Source organism: Myotis yumanensis, unplaced genomic scaffold (genome assembly GCF_028538775.1).
Source record: "Myotis yumanensis isolate MYYU_CA2020_CCGP unplaced genomic scaffold, mMyoYum1.0.hap1 SCAF_12, whole genome shotgun sequence".
Classification (NCBI taxonomy): domain Eukaryota; kingdom Metazoa; phylum Chordata; class Mammalia; order Chiroptera; family Vespertilionidae; genus Myotis; species Myotis yumanensis.
Genome location: NW_027223763.1, coordinates 4,091,189 through 4,103,253, shown reverse-complemented (window position 1 = coordinate 4,103,253; position 12,065 = coordinate 4,091,189). Strand labels below are relative to the sequence as shown.

The 12,065-nt window shown below is 61.8% G+C and overlaps 1 protein-coding gene across 1 annotated transcript in view; it reads left to right on the top strand.

The window, feature by feature from the left end:
• Window positions 1-12,065, top strand: part of HMCN2 (hemicentin 2) — a 137,783-nt gene that overhangs the window by 101,427 nt on the left and 24,291 nt on the right. Inside the window, 14 exon segments of the mRNA XM_070430443.1 lie at window positions 747-878; window positions 2,481-2,624; window positions 2,711-2,870; window positions 2,956-3,080; window positions 3,531-3,714; window positions 6,578-6,675; window positions 7,120-7,386; window positions 7,917-8,107; window positions 8,511-8,592; window positions 8,681-8,817; window positions 9,383-9,524; window positions 9,611-9,755; window positions 10,504-10,631; window positions 11,413-11,569. Of these exon segments, the coding sequence (XP_070286544.1) occupies window positions 747-878; window positions 2,481-2,624; window positions 2,711-2,870; window positions 2,956-3,080; window positions 3,531-3,714; window positions 6,578-6,675; window positions 7,120-7,386; window positions 7,917-8,107; window positions 8,511-8,592; window positions 8,681-8,817; window positions 9,383-9,524; window positions 9,611-9,755; window positions 10,504-10,631; window positions 11,413-11,569 (2,092 nt within the window).

The following is a 12,065-nucleotide window of genomic DNA, read 5'->3' as shown; positions in this document are numbered from 1 at the left end:
CAGAAAAGAGCAGAAGTAGAATTGTTCCCTCTGCTTGCATTCCATTTGGTGAGAACTTAGGCAGCTGGCCACAGCAGGCCGCAAGGGAGGCTGGGAAATGTAGTTTCCACTTGAGCAACCATGTGCTCACTACAATTGCTGTGCAAGATGGAGAAGACAGGTTGGGCAGACACCAGCTATTGGCCGCAAATAGCCAAGCAGTAGCGTCCCCACCAGGGGAGCAGTGGGAAGATCCAACCCTGAGCCATATTGAATACCATTGTTATAAATTATTGATACCATGCCTGCTGCTCGAAGCTCACGCCCCTTCACCTGATGGCTACCTTGATGCACGGTGGGCAGGAGGCGATGTCTGGTCCCTGAGGGCAATGGCATTTCATCCTCAGCACAGCCGTCTCTGTTCCAGTGGTGGTGGCTGCCTGGGGTACGCGACTTCCTCCTGGCTGAGCAGGAGAGTGTAGGGATTGATTAGTGATGTCTGTCCTGGCATAAGCTAGAACTGCTGAGCCGTGAGCCATGCACTTACCATCCTTGGGCTCAGCGGACCCCTCCTGGACTCTGCTCTGTAGATGTTTTGAAACAGCCAGCTGCAGGTTCCACTTGTGAATAAACCAGCGCACATCTCCATCAATGGCAAAGCCTAAAATACCAACTCCCGGCCCTGGGCAGGGCTTTCTCGAACATCTGAGAGGAAGGGAGGGAGGGCAGAGCCTTAAGACTCTGGGCATCTGGCCTTTCTCCTGCAGTGCCCCCAACGTTTGAGAACCCCAAGACGGAGACAGTGAGCCAGGTGGCTGGGAGCCCCCTGGTGCTGACCTGTGATGTGACCGGGGTCCCTGCCCCCAAGGTCACCTGGCTGAAGGACAGAATGCCCGTTGGTAAGTGCATCCGATTCTTATCTTTTTAGTGCTAAGTATTCCTTTACTTAATGAAATGGCAGTGAAAGCCGGTGGAAACCCCATACCTACTACCCTTCGCTCCCCATTTCCCTCAGACCGCCCCCACCCCCCACCCCCAGCTGTAGACAGCCATTTCCTGCTTCTGTCTGTGGGTTTGCCTCTTCTGTCCATTTCACACAAATGGAAGCACACAGTGAGTGGCCTTTCGTGACTGGCTTCCTCCACTCAGGGTCGTGTGTCCAAGGTTCATTCGTGTTGTAGTGTGGGTCAGTTCTTCATTCTTAAAGTGAAATTAACTTCTGTTCTCCATCCTTTTTATGAATGACTATTGCGTGGGCATGTCCCGTTTTCTCTATCCGTGTGGCCGCTGGTGGACCGGGTTGTTGCCACCTTTGGCTGTGATGACACGTGTTTGTGCAGCGCGCACCTTCCTCCCTCGGGTTTCCGCCTGGGCGCGGGATTGCCTGGGCCCTGTTCTCTCGGACCTCCAGCGCTTGTCAACGCTGTTTCCTCCCTGAAACACCCACCCCGACTCCCCTGCCCTCTGACACCTCCATTGTCGCCTGGCTGGTTCTTACTCACCTTCGTGTCTCAGCTGAGACACCTCCTCCAGAAGGCCTGCCTGATTGCTCCTGGCTCCACCCGGGATGGTGCCTGTGTCCCGTCTCTGATGCCCTGAGGAGAGGGACTGTTTGTGCTTCTTCCATTCCCAAGCTCACAGTCGGACATGCAGTAGTTGCTCAATTTTGTGCTGAAGGGCTGGCTGGACAGATGAGCTGGGGCAGGACGGATAGGGCTGGGCAGGCGCAGTTAGAAGAGGTTTCAGGGCAGAGATGCAGCTGGAGAGAGTGAAGGGGAGGCCTTTTGGGCTGGAGGTGGGCGTGCCGCCTGAGCTGGGGCCCAGGGGAGCCCCCAGCTGGCCTGCATCGGGGTCAGTGAGCGGCTGGTTCACCATGATCGGAAGCCTGGCTTGGTGGGAGGGGCGGGTGGAGCTAAGGGAAGGTGGGAGTTAAGTGGGCCTGAGCGGAGACAGAAAGAGGACCAACACCCGGCCAGTGTGGCTCAGTGTTGACCCTGAACCAAGAAGTCACGGTTTGATTCCTGGTCAGCGCACAGGCCCGGGTTGCGGGCTCAATCCCCAGTGTGGGGCGTGCAGGAGGCAGCCGATCCATGATTCTCTCTCATCACTGATATTTCTCTCTCTCTCCCTTCCTCTCTGAAATCAATAAGCATATGTTTTTTAAAAAGAAAGAACGAGGACCAAGTCCCAGACACTAAGGAAGTGGGGGCCCTTGGGAAGAAATGTCCAGTGGGAGGCAGTCGGGAGGGGCTGTAAGGCAGAACCAGGACCAGGCTGAGGAAAGCCGTGAGGTGGGTGGGAGGAGCCCTGCCTCTGCCTGGGCCTCAGTGTCCCCGTGAACACAGGAAGCGGTGAGTGGCGCCAGGATTCCTGGGGTCTTTCCAGCTTTGTGGTATGGACGCCTCAGGAAGCCACATGACATTTGTGTCTGGGCCCAGGGGCAGCACCTGGGGTGGCGGGACCGCGCAGGTGACGGCCCGGCCCGCCCATCTGTCCCGCAGAGAGCAGCGTGGCGCACGGCGTGGTCTCCCGGGGGGGCCGCCTCCAGCTGAGTCGCCTGCAGCAGGCCCAGGCCGGCACCTATACGTGCGTGGCCGAGAACGCGCAGGCCGAGGCCCGCAAGGACTTCATGGTGGCTGTGCTGGGTATGTGTTCGCCCCGCACCCTCCCCCTGCCCCCCCCTCACGCTGCCCCTGCCCCGGCCCGGGCCTCACCGCAGCCCCTGCCGCAGTGGCCCCCCGGATCCGGAGCGCGGGCGCCCCACAGGAGCACAGCGTCCTGGAGGGGCAGGAGGTGCGGCTGGACTGCGAAGCGGATGGGCAGCCACCGCCCGAGGTGGCCTGGCTGAAGGACGGCCGCCCGCTGGGCCAGGGCGTGGGCCCCCACCTCCGGTAAGGCCTGGCCTGTGCCCTCCCCGCCCCGGCGGCAGGGGGCCGCCCCTCACGCACCTGCTCCCGGCTCCCCCTCCCTGCGCAGGTTCTACCTGGACAGCGGCTCCCTGGTGCTGAAGGGCCTGATGGCCTCGGACTCGGGCGCCTACACCTGCGTGGCCCACAACGCAGCGGGGGAGGACGCCCGGCTGCACACCGTGAGCGTGCTGGGTGAGCAGCGGGGGCGAGGAGCGGCGGGCGCCCCGCCCCACTGACGCGGCACCTGGCCATGTGGGGCCTCCCCGGGCCTGTCTGGGGCATCTGGAGGGGGATGCGACTGTAGGATTCGGGAGGCCTGGTTCAAGCCTCAGCCATGCCCACCTGTGAGCCCGGGCACGTGTGACCTCTCTGGGCCTCGGCCGCGTCCTCAGACCAGAGGCGGCACTGCAGCCAGGGGTCAGCGGGGGGATGGGGGATAAAGGATGATGAGAAGGGAGCCCAAGGCAGGGGGTGGGGTGAGACTGTGGCCCCCAGGCCATGCCCTCATTCCTTCCCCAGGTGGATGGGGCAGAAGTCTAGGCATTGTCCCACCTCCCAGAACCGCCTTGGAAGAAACCCCTGCCCTCCCCAGAGCCCCTCTGTAGACCCCTCACTGCCCCTTTTTTCTCTCCCCACCCCCAGTGCCTCCCACCATTGAGCAGGGGACAGAGGGCGCAGGGCCCCTGGTGCACAGGGCTGGGGAGCTGGTGACGATGGCGTGCCCCGTCCGGGGCTCCCCGCCCATCCACATGAGCTGGCTCAAGGACGGCCTGCCCCTCCCGCTCTCCCAGCGCACCCACCTCCACAGCTCCGGCCGCATCCTCAGGTGAGGGAGCAGCTCCTGGCCCGCTGGCCGGTGGATGGCAGGCCCGACACCTCCCGGCAGCTGGGCCTTGTTCACCTGCACACGCGCGGCCTTCAGAGTGGGAGGCGGCAGCACTTACCAGTGAGATCGTAGGAATCGCTCTTCAGGACGCCCTGATTCAGGCAGGATCCCCGAGAGGGTTCTGTTAGGAGGCAAAGGCGATGGGTATTTCTGAGAAAGGGAAGGGGAACGGTACGCCATGGAGGGAAGGCGTCGCCATGGGCAACAACGTGACACGGGGATGTCAACGCTAAACAGTGTCTTTACTTTCCAGCCCAGTCGTCACATTACTGTTTTCTTATCTTCGCAAACAGCCCTTCGGGACACAGTGTTGCCCCAGGCTCAGTCCAGAGGTACCTTGCCCTGTTTAACACCCCAAAGATTTGAGACAGAGACACGCAAGGAGGCAGTTTCTCTGGCACAGCCGCTCCGCTCGGCTCTATTTAAAGTGGCTCCTCTTACATTGTTGTTTACAGGCTTTATAGAAATTATATAAACGTACAGTTTCATGAGGGGGAAAGTGAGAGGACCCCACCCCCACATGAAACTCCAGAGATGGAAGGGGCCTCTGCCCAGAGGCTCTCACAGCCCAGCGGGGGAGGCACAAATCCAGGGGGTGGCATCTGGTTGTACCCGACCCAGCCTGGCCTGGGGTGGAGGAAATCAGGGAAGGCTTTCTGGAAGGAGGTGCATGAGCAAAGCCTTCATGCATTCAGCAAGGCTTGCAGATGCTTGCTGTTCCAGGCATAGCTCTGGGCACTGAGATGTAGTGAGCAGGATAAAGCCCCTGCACCTGAGGTTTTGGAGGTGGAGGGAGATGGAAAACAAACAGATATAAAAATGAAATCTCGCAAGGGACATGTGCTCTGAACAAAAAGTATGATGAGGGGATGGGAGGCGGCATGGAGGGTGCTGTGTTCGGGGGTCAGTGAAAGGCACTGAGATAGCGTGCCGCTTGAGCGAGACCAAAGGAAGTGGAAGGCAAGGTGAGAGGATTCCGTGGGGAAGAGCGTCCAGGCACAGAGGGGAGGGGTGCGGGGGAGGGAGGTCAGGTGACGGAGGATCTGCGGGTCCTTAGGAAGATGTGTCTTCCTGCGGAGAGGGGATGCCGAGAGGCAGCGAAGCATCATGATGTGACGTCCTTCCTTGTGGCAAAACGCACCTGATGTAAAACTTAGCCTTTGACCGTTTTAGGTCTATCATCGAGTGCACGGTTTTACCCGTATTGAAGTACGGAGTGGCATGCCGTGCATTCACACTGTCGTGCCGCCATCACCTCCATCCGTCTCCAGAACTTCCTCCTCTTCCCAAACTGAAACTCTGTCCCCATGAAGCCCTCACTCCCGCCCCCCACCCCCCCTCACCCCCTCCCACCCCCCCCCCCCCCCCCCCGCTGGCGCCCACCATCTCCTCTCTCTCTCTCTCTGGATTTGGCTCCTCCAGCCCCGCCCCCCCCCCCCCCATGAGTGAAGTCAGACAGTATTTGTCTCTGTGTCTGGCTCATCTCACTCAGCATCGTGCCCCCGGCTGCACCGTGTCGTAGCCGGTGTCAGGATCCCCTTCCTTGTAAGGCTGAGGGACACTCCGCTGTGGGGATGGACCACATTTCGCTCCTCCGTCACCTCTCGGTGGACACTGGGGTTGCTTCCACCTTGGCTGTTGTGAGTGATGCTGCCGTGAGCACAGGTGTACAAATACCTCTTCGAGTCTTCGCTTCAGTTCTTTCGGGTTATGACTTGGGTGTTTACACGGTCCTTCTGGCTGCTGTGTGGACAGCAGGCTGTGGGGTCAAGGGCAGAGCAGGGAGGGCGGTGGAGACCACGGCAGCCAGTGGCGAGACCCAGTGCGGCCTGGACCAGAGCCTGCGGTGAGGCGGGCAGAGGTGAGCGACAGGGAGGAGTTGGCTTGATCCGAGGCTCCCATCGGGGACCCGGGAAGGCTGGGGCCCTCTGTTCTGAGATGGGCCTGCTGTGGAGGGACAGGTTGAGGGCAGACCCGAGTCCTGTTGGAACATGGCGGGTTTGGGAGGCTCTCCGGCGTCTGGACAGGATGGTGACCAGGCGTTTGTGGAGAGAGCCGTGTGGGACTGTCAGCAGCAGGTGGTGGTGGGAGCCAGGACTGGCTGTGGCCCCAGGGCGAGGGTGGACTGCACCCCCGGCCACCAGGGTGAGCAGCGGCTCAGGAGGAGTGGGTGAGGTGAAAGGGGGCTCGAGAGAAAGTGGGGGACAGACAGTGGATGACTATGGTGAGTCCTGAAGATGAGGAATTATCTAGAAGAGAGGGGGTAGAGGAGGCCCGGCTGGCGTGGCTCAGTGGTGGAGCGTGGACCTATAACCAGGAGGTCCTGGTTCCATTCCCGGTCAGGGCACAAGCCCGGGTTGTGGGCTCCATCCCCAGTGTGGGATGTGCAGGAGGCAGTTGATCACTGATTCTCTCTCATCACTGATGTTTCTCTCTCTCTCCCTCTCCCTTCTCTGAAATCAATAGAAAGATATTTTTTAAGAAAGAAAAGGGGTGGGGGAGGCAGGCCGTCCTAGGAGGGCAGTGGGGCTCCCGAGGGGGAGGAGGCAGCCCGGCTGTGGAATGAGATGGTGGAGGTGGCATCGGGGCCGGGGCCGGGCCGGGGCGTCTGGGCCTCTATTCTGAGGGCACAGGGAGCCGGAAAGGCATTGAAACAGAGGCTGGACCTGCTCAAGCTTGTCTCAGAGCCGCCCTTTTGACTGGCAAGCCTTTGGGAGGCAGAATGAGAATGGGGGAGGGGAGGGACCTTTGCACTGAGCCCCCCCTTCTCTGTCCTCTCTCCCCCTTTTCTCGAGGGGCTCAGGATTTCCCGGGTGCAGTTGGCAGATGCCGGCGTCTTCACCTGTGTGGCTGCAAGCCCCGCCGGCGTGGCCGACAGGAACTTCACCTTGCAGGTGCACGGTATGGAGCAGCGGCGTGCCATGGTCCGTCCTCGGCCTTGGGGTGTAAGAATGAAGGCCTGTGTGAGCAAACACGGCGACTCGGTCTGATCTGTTCACCTCCCGAGTAGTCGCTGGACACCGTGGGGTGGCAGGAACTTGCCAGGCACTGGGGTACAGCAGTGAGCAGAGGTGGCCCCTGCCACTAGGAGGGCAGGGCAGGACACCGCTCTGTAAAGAGGTGACCACAATCCCAGGGGCCTGGAGCTGCGAGGGGAAGGTCAGGGCGCTGGGGGAGCACAGAGCGGGCACTGCACCCGGCCTCAGGCATTCCGGGAAGGCTGCCTGGAGGAGGTGAGGCCTAAGGCGAAGACAAGAGGAGAAGGGATTGTCCAAAGCAAAGGTCCAGGGGAGGGCCACCTGGCACGGGGTGGAATGACGTGTGCCCACCCTCTGCCCTGCACAGTGCCCCCTGTCCTGGAGCCGGCGGAGTTCCAGAACAATGTGGCAGTGGTCCGTGGCTCCCCGGTGGTCCTCCCCTGTGAAGCCCAGGGCAGCCCCCTGCCCCTAGTGTCATGGATGAAGGACGGGGAGCCCCTGTTTCTCCAGAGTCTTGAACAGGGGCCCAGCCTGCAGCTGGAGACGGCGGGAGCTGGGGACTCGGGGACCTACTCCTGCGTGGCCGTGAGCGAGGCGGGGGAAGCACGGAGGCACTTCCAGCTGACGGTGATGGGTGGGTCATCGGCCCCCAGGGCCAGCATCCCTGAGCCAGGGAGGGGCGGGCAGGCCTGGGGGGACGGTGATGGAGGAGGAGGAGAGGGAGCCGAGTGCCGCAGGGGCCTGGAGCAGGGCTTGGGGAACAGGCAGCGGGGATGCTGCATTCTCCTGGAGCTGCCTCCTCAGTCCTGTCCCCAGACCATGTAAAGCAGGGGCAAGAGCTGCTGAAATCTGGGCGGGAGTGGAGTCCTACGTTTCAAGCACAGGAGTTCTCAAGTGTTGCTGTGTATTAGGAAAACGTGTGCCCACTGTGCCTGCTCCTCCACACTGCGTCCTTGTTAGTGTTAAAGCAGGAGTAACTGTCCCAGGCAGATGGGCCGTGGTTCCTCCTGTTCTTAGGGCCTCCCGCACACCCCCACCTGCCTGTTTATGGCTCTGCCTGCTCTGTCCACTGCCAGCACCTGGACGGTAGGGGCGGGGGACGCACCCTGGCTCCCACTTCTCCAACAAGGGCCCCCCAGCTGATGCCAGTGTGGCGTTTCGTAGATCCCCCCCACATCGAGGACTCGGGCCAGCCTGCAGAGCTGTCGCTGACCCCTGGTGCCCCCTTGGAGCTTCGCTGTGATGCCCGGGGCACCCCCTTGCCCAACATCACCTGGCATAAGGACGGGCAGGCCCTGAACAGCCAGGAGGACAGCAGAGGGACTGGGCAGCGGCTCCAGGTGGAGGCTGTGCAGGTGCTGCTGTCTTGCCTGCTGTTGGGGGAGGGGGAGAGGGTCCCAGCAGCATCTGGCAAGGTTTGGCTGAGCTCCTCTTCTGTGTGGGGTAAGGATGTGGGGATGACCCACCTGGGCCATGCCCTCAGGAGCTCCCAGCCCGGTCAGAGCCAAGGCTGATGCAGAAACCATATAACCAGAGGAGGGCCGATGCAGTCAGGGGGGACTTCTTGGAGGAGGCAGGCTTTGCCCTAGCCTGAAAGCAAGGGTGAGATGGAGATAGAGAAGAAGCATCCAGAGAGGGGAATGGGTTGGCTGGAAAGTGAGAGGGCAGGCTCAGTGGGGTCCTTAGTTGTAAAGGAAGGAGACCAGGAGGTAGGCAGCCTGAGGCCAGGGGTGGTTGCTTACCCTGCTCCGTCCCCAGGTGGGTGATGATGGGCTGTACACTTGCGTGGCCCACAACCCTGCTGGCGAAATCGAGAAGAGCTTCCGGGTCAGGGTTCAAGGTAGGGGTGTCAGGAGCGGGCAGGAGAGGGAGGCAGGATGGGCCCTGCGGGGGAAGGTCCATCGCTCATGCTCTCTCTTTGCCCCCAGCCCCTCCAAACGTTATTGGGCCCCGAGGCCCCCGCTCTGTGGTTGGCCTGGCCCCGGGGCAGCTGGTTCTGGAATGCTCCGTGGAGGCGGATCCCGCCCCCGAGATTGAGTGGCACCGAGATGGCATCCTGCTGCAGGTGGGCGCCAGGCTGGGGGCCCAGAGACCCCTCCTCCTGTCCCGCTCAGGCCCCGACCCTGACCTGCCTGCACCAGCACTTGGCACACCTGCCTTGCTGATGTTCTCCCGCTGCCATTGTCCCCACACTGTGGATGGGGACCCTGAGGCAAGGCTCGGTGTGTGCGCAGGGCTTCTGACGACTCTGGCGTTCTTCCCATTGCAGCTCTGAGCGACAGTGAGTGGCTGTGTGCCCCGGGCCAGTTACTGAGCTTCTCTGGGCTCAGCCCTGAAACGGGGGGCTCGCTGCTGGGCACCCAAGGAATGTAGTCCTTCTGGTGGAAGGTCCCACTCCTGTCTGAGCATAAGCCCCCCCGCCCCCCCGCACCCTCCCAGTGGACGGAGCCTGTTTCCCAGGAGGGTCCTCCACTGGGCATCAGGCCAGGGCTGCAGGCCAGCCCACAATGGCCAAGGCCCCTGCCCGCCCCCCTGCTCCCCCATTCCTGGGTCCTCTCTGGCTGTGCCTGGGGACGTGCCCGGTCCAGCCCAGCACTGACCAGGGTCTCTCCACCCTGGGGGATCTACAGGCAGACGCCCACACCCAGTTCCCAGAGCAGGGCCGGTTCCTCCAGCTGCAGGCCCTGAGCACGGCCGACAGCGGCAACTACAGCTGCACGGCCCGCAACGCCGCGGGCAGCACCAGCGTGGCCTTCCGCGTGGAGATCCACAGTGAGTGGGCCTGCCCCACCCGCCCTGCCCACCCCCCGCCGCGTCGCCGGCTCCCGGAACCCGCCCCCTCTGTGCCCCTCCTCCAGCGGTGCCCTCCATCCAGCCGGGACCTCCAGCGGTGAACGCCTCCGTGAACCAGACGGTCCTGCTGCCCTGCCAGGCGGAGGGGGCCCCGCCACCCCTCATGAGCTGGCGGAAGGACGGGGCCCCCCTGGACCTTGGGAGCCCCAGGTGAGAGTTGGAAGGGGAAGGTCTCAGGTGCCACTTTGCAGGTCACGAACAGAAAGCCACCTGCGCGGTTGGAGCAGAAGGTGACTGCGGGTATCGTTAGGCCACGGGTGGGCTCAGAACTCAAGGATAGGCATGCCTGTTTGTCAAGAGCGTCTCGAACCCCTGGTGGCTGTCTGTCTGTCTGTCTGTGTGGTTTGATCCTTTGGTGCTCATCTCTGTTTCTGGGGGCAGGGTGGGGGCTTTCTGCCCCTCTCTCTCTCTCTCTCTCTCTCTCTCTCATAATCAATTTTTTATCAATTTTTTCTGCACCTTCTTTCACAGAGATGGCTCCCTGTGGCCCCCAAGTTAGAGTCCTCAGTTCACACAACCTGCAAAACCTAGAGAGCTGTCTGGGAGCCCCAGTTCCAAATTCCCAGGGCAGGGAATTCCATTGGCTCATCCTGAGTGACGTGTTCCTCCTCAGTCCAATCAGCTGGGACTGGGGGCGGGGTTACACAGAACTGACATGACCCCTTTCGAAGGGGCCATTCTTAGATCTAGAGGCCATTCTCAGACAGGTGGGGCGCCTCTGCCTGCTGACTCTTGGGGAGCGGCGAGGCCCAGGTAGAAACCCAGGAGGCCCGAAGCAGCCTCTTGCCCTTCCTGATGCTGGGTTTGGGGGTGCACAGCTGTGGCCCCGCTAACCTCAGCCTCACAGATGCGGGACTCGGGGTTGGGTCTCCATGGCAACCCCTCCCTCCGGTTCCAGATTGCATGTTCTGCCCGAGGGTTCCCTGAGGATCCAGCCAGTCCTTGCCCAGGACTCTGGCCACTACCTCTGCCTGGCGTCCAACTCTGCGGGCTCCGACCGGCAGGCCCGTGACCTCCGCGTCTTCGGTAGGTGGACGGGGGAAGGTGTGTTCCTTGCCTTCAGCATCCACCCCCTGATGGGACCGGGTCCTGCTTAGGGTCTGGGTCATTCTAGCATCAGCAGCCAACAGCAGTGGTCTCCAAATGTTTTTGACCACGAAGCTCATTAGTAAAATATGCTCAAAAGATGGATTTTTATACATATGGTACATACACTCACTGTTATGCTATTATTTTTATTGATTTCAGAGAGGAAGGGAAAGGGAGAGAGAGATAGAAATATCAGCGATGAGAGGGAATCATTGATCGGCTGCCTCCTGCATGCCCCACAGTGGGGATCAAGCCTGCAACCCGGGCACGTGCCCTTGACCAGGAATCGAACCGTGATCTCCTAGTTCATAGGTCGACGCTCAACCACTGAGCCGCTGGGCTATGCTATGATATTGAGCGAGTGATAAAACACACAAGATATAAACCATTTGCAAGGATAAGACACAGAACCGCCGAGCCAGGCGCTCTGGCCTGCTTTCCCGCTCCAACCCATCCCCTTGGAGGCCGTGTGCGGGCCCCGGCCTGGGCCAGGCTGGTGGGGCTGTGACAGCCCGCAGGTCTCTTCCAGGACAGGCAGTTAGGGGTCGCCAGCCTCTGGGGTGAGCAAAAGCCCATCACCCAAACTTTGGGAGCCCGTGGGAGTTCCCCAAGGGGTGCCTCTCCCGCCTCCTCTCCCTGCTTCCTGGGGGGTTGAAGTGGTGGGGTCCCCGGGCCTCCCCCGTCCGCACACGGTCTCCTGACACTGCTCTCTCCCCAGAGCCTCCCGCCATCGCCCCCAGCCCCTCCAACCTGACCCTGACAGCCCACACCCCCGCCTCGCTGCCCTGTGAGGCCAGGGGCTCCCCCAAGCCCCTCGTGGCCTGGTGGAAGGACGGACAGAAGCTGGACTTCCGCCTGCAGCAGGGTGCCTACCGGTACTGAGCTTCCTGGGAGCACCTGAGCCGTTCGGGGTGGGGAAGGGCATGCCCATCTCAGAGGGCAGCCCGGGTCAGGGACATGCTCCAGGCTCAGCAAAGCCACCACCATCCTCGGGGTGGGGGTGGGTCGGGGGGGGGGGGAGGGGAGCCTTCGCACTGAGATGTCCGGCAGGGCGTGGGGGCATTTGAGAGACAGCCAAGCAGAAAACACACGACCTTTAAAGCCATGACAGTCACGGCTTAGAAACGTTCCTGAAGCCCAAGTTCATGCTGGTGCGCCGGACCCAGGGTCCCCGCTGGAGCCTGGGTCTCCCCGCTTCTCGAATGTGGCTGATGCGGGAGTGGTCGCTGGGGACGTGGAAGGGGCCAGCTCATGGGTAACTGGCCAGGCGTTCTCCGTGCCCGGTGCCAGGTCACCGCGGAGGCCTCCGCTCAGCAGGTCTCAGGAGACACAGCGGGACGACCCGGGGTGCGGCTGCCGTTAGAGAAGCTG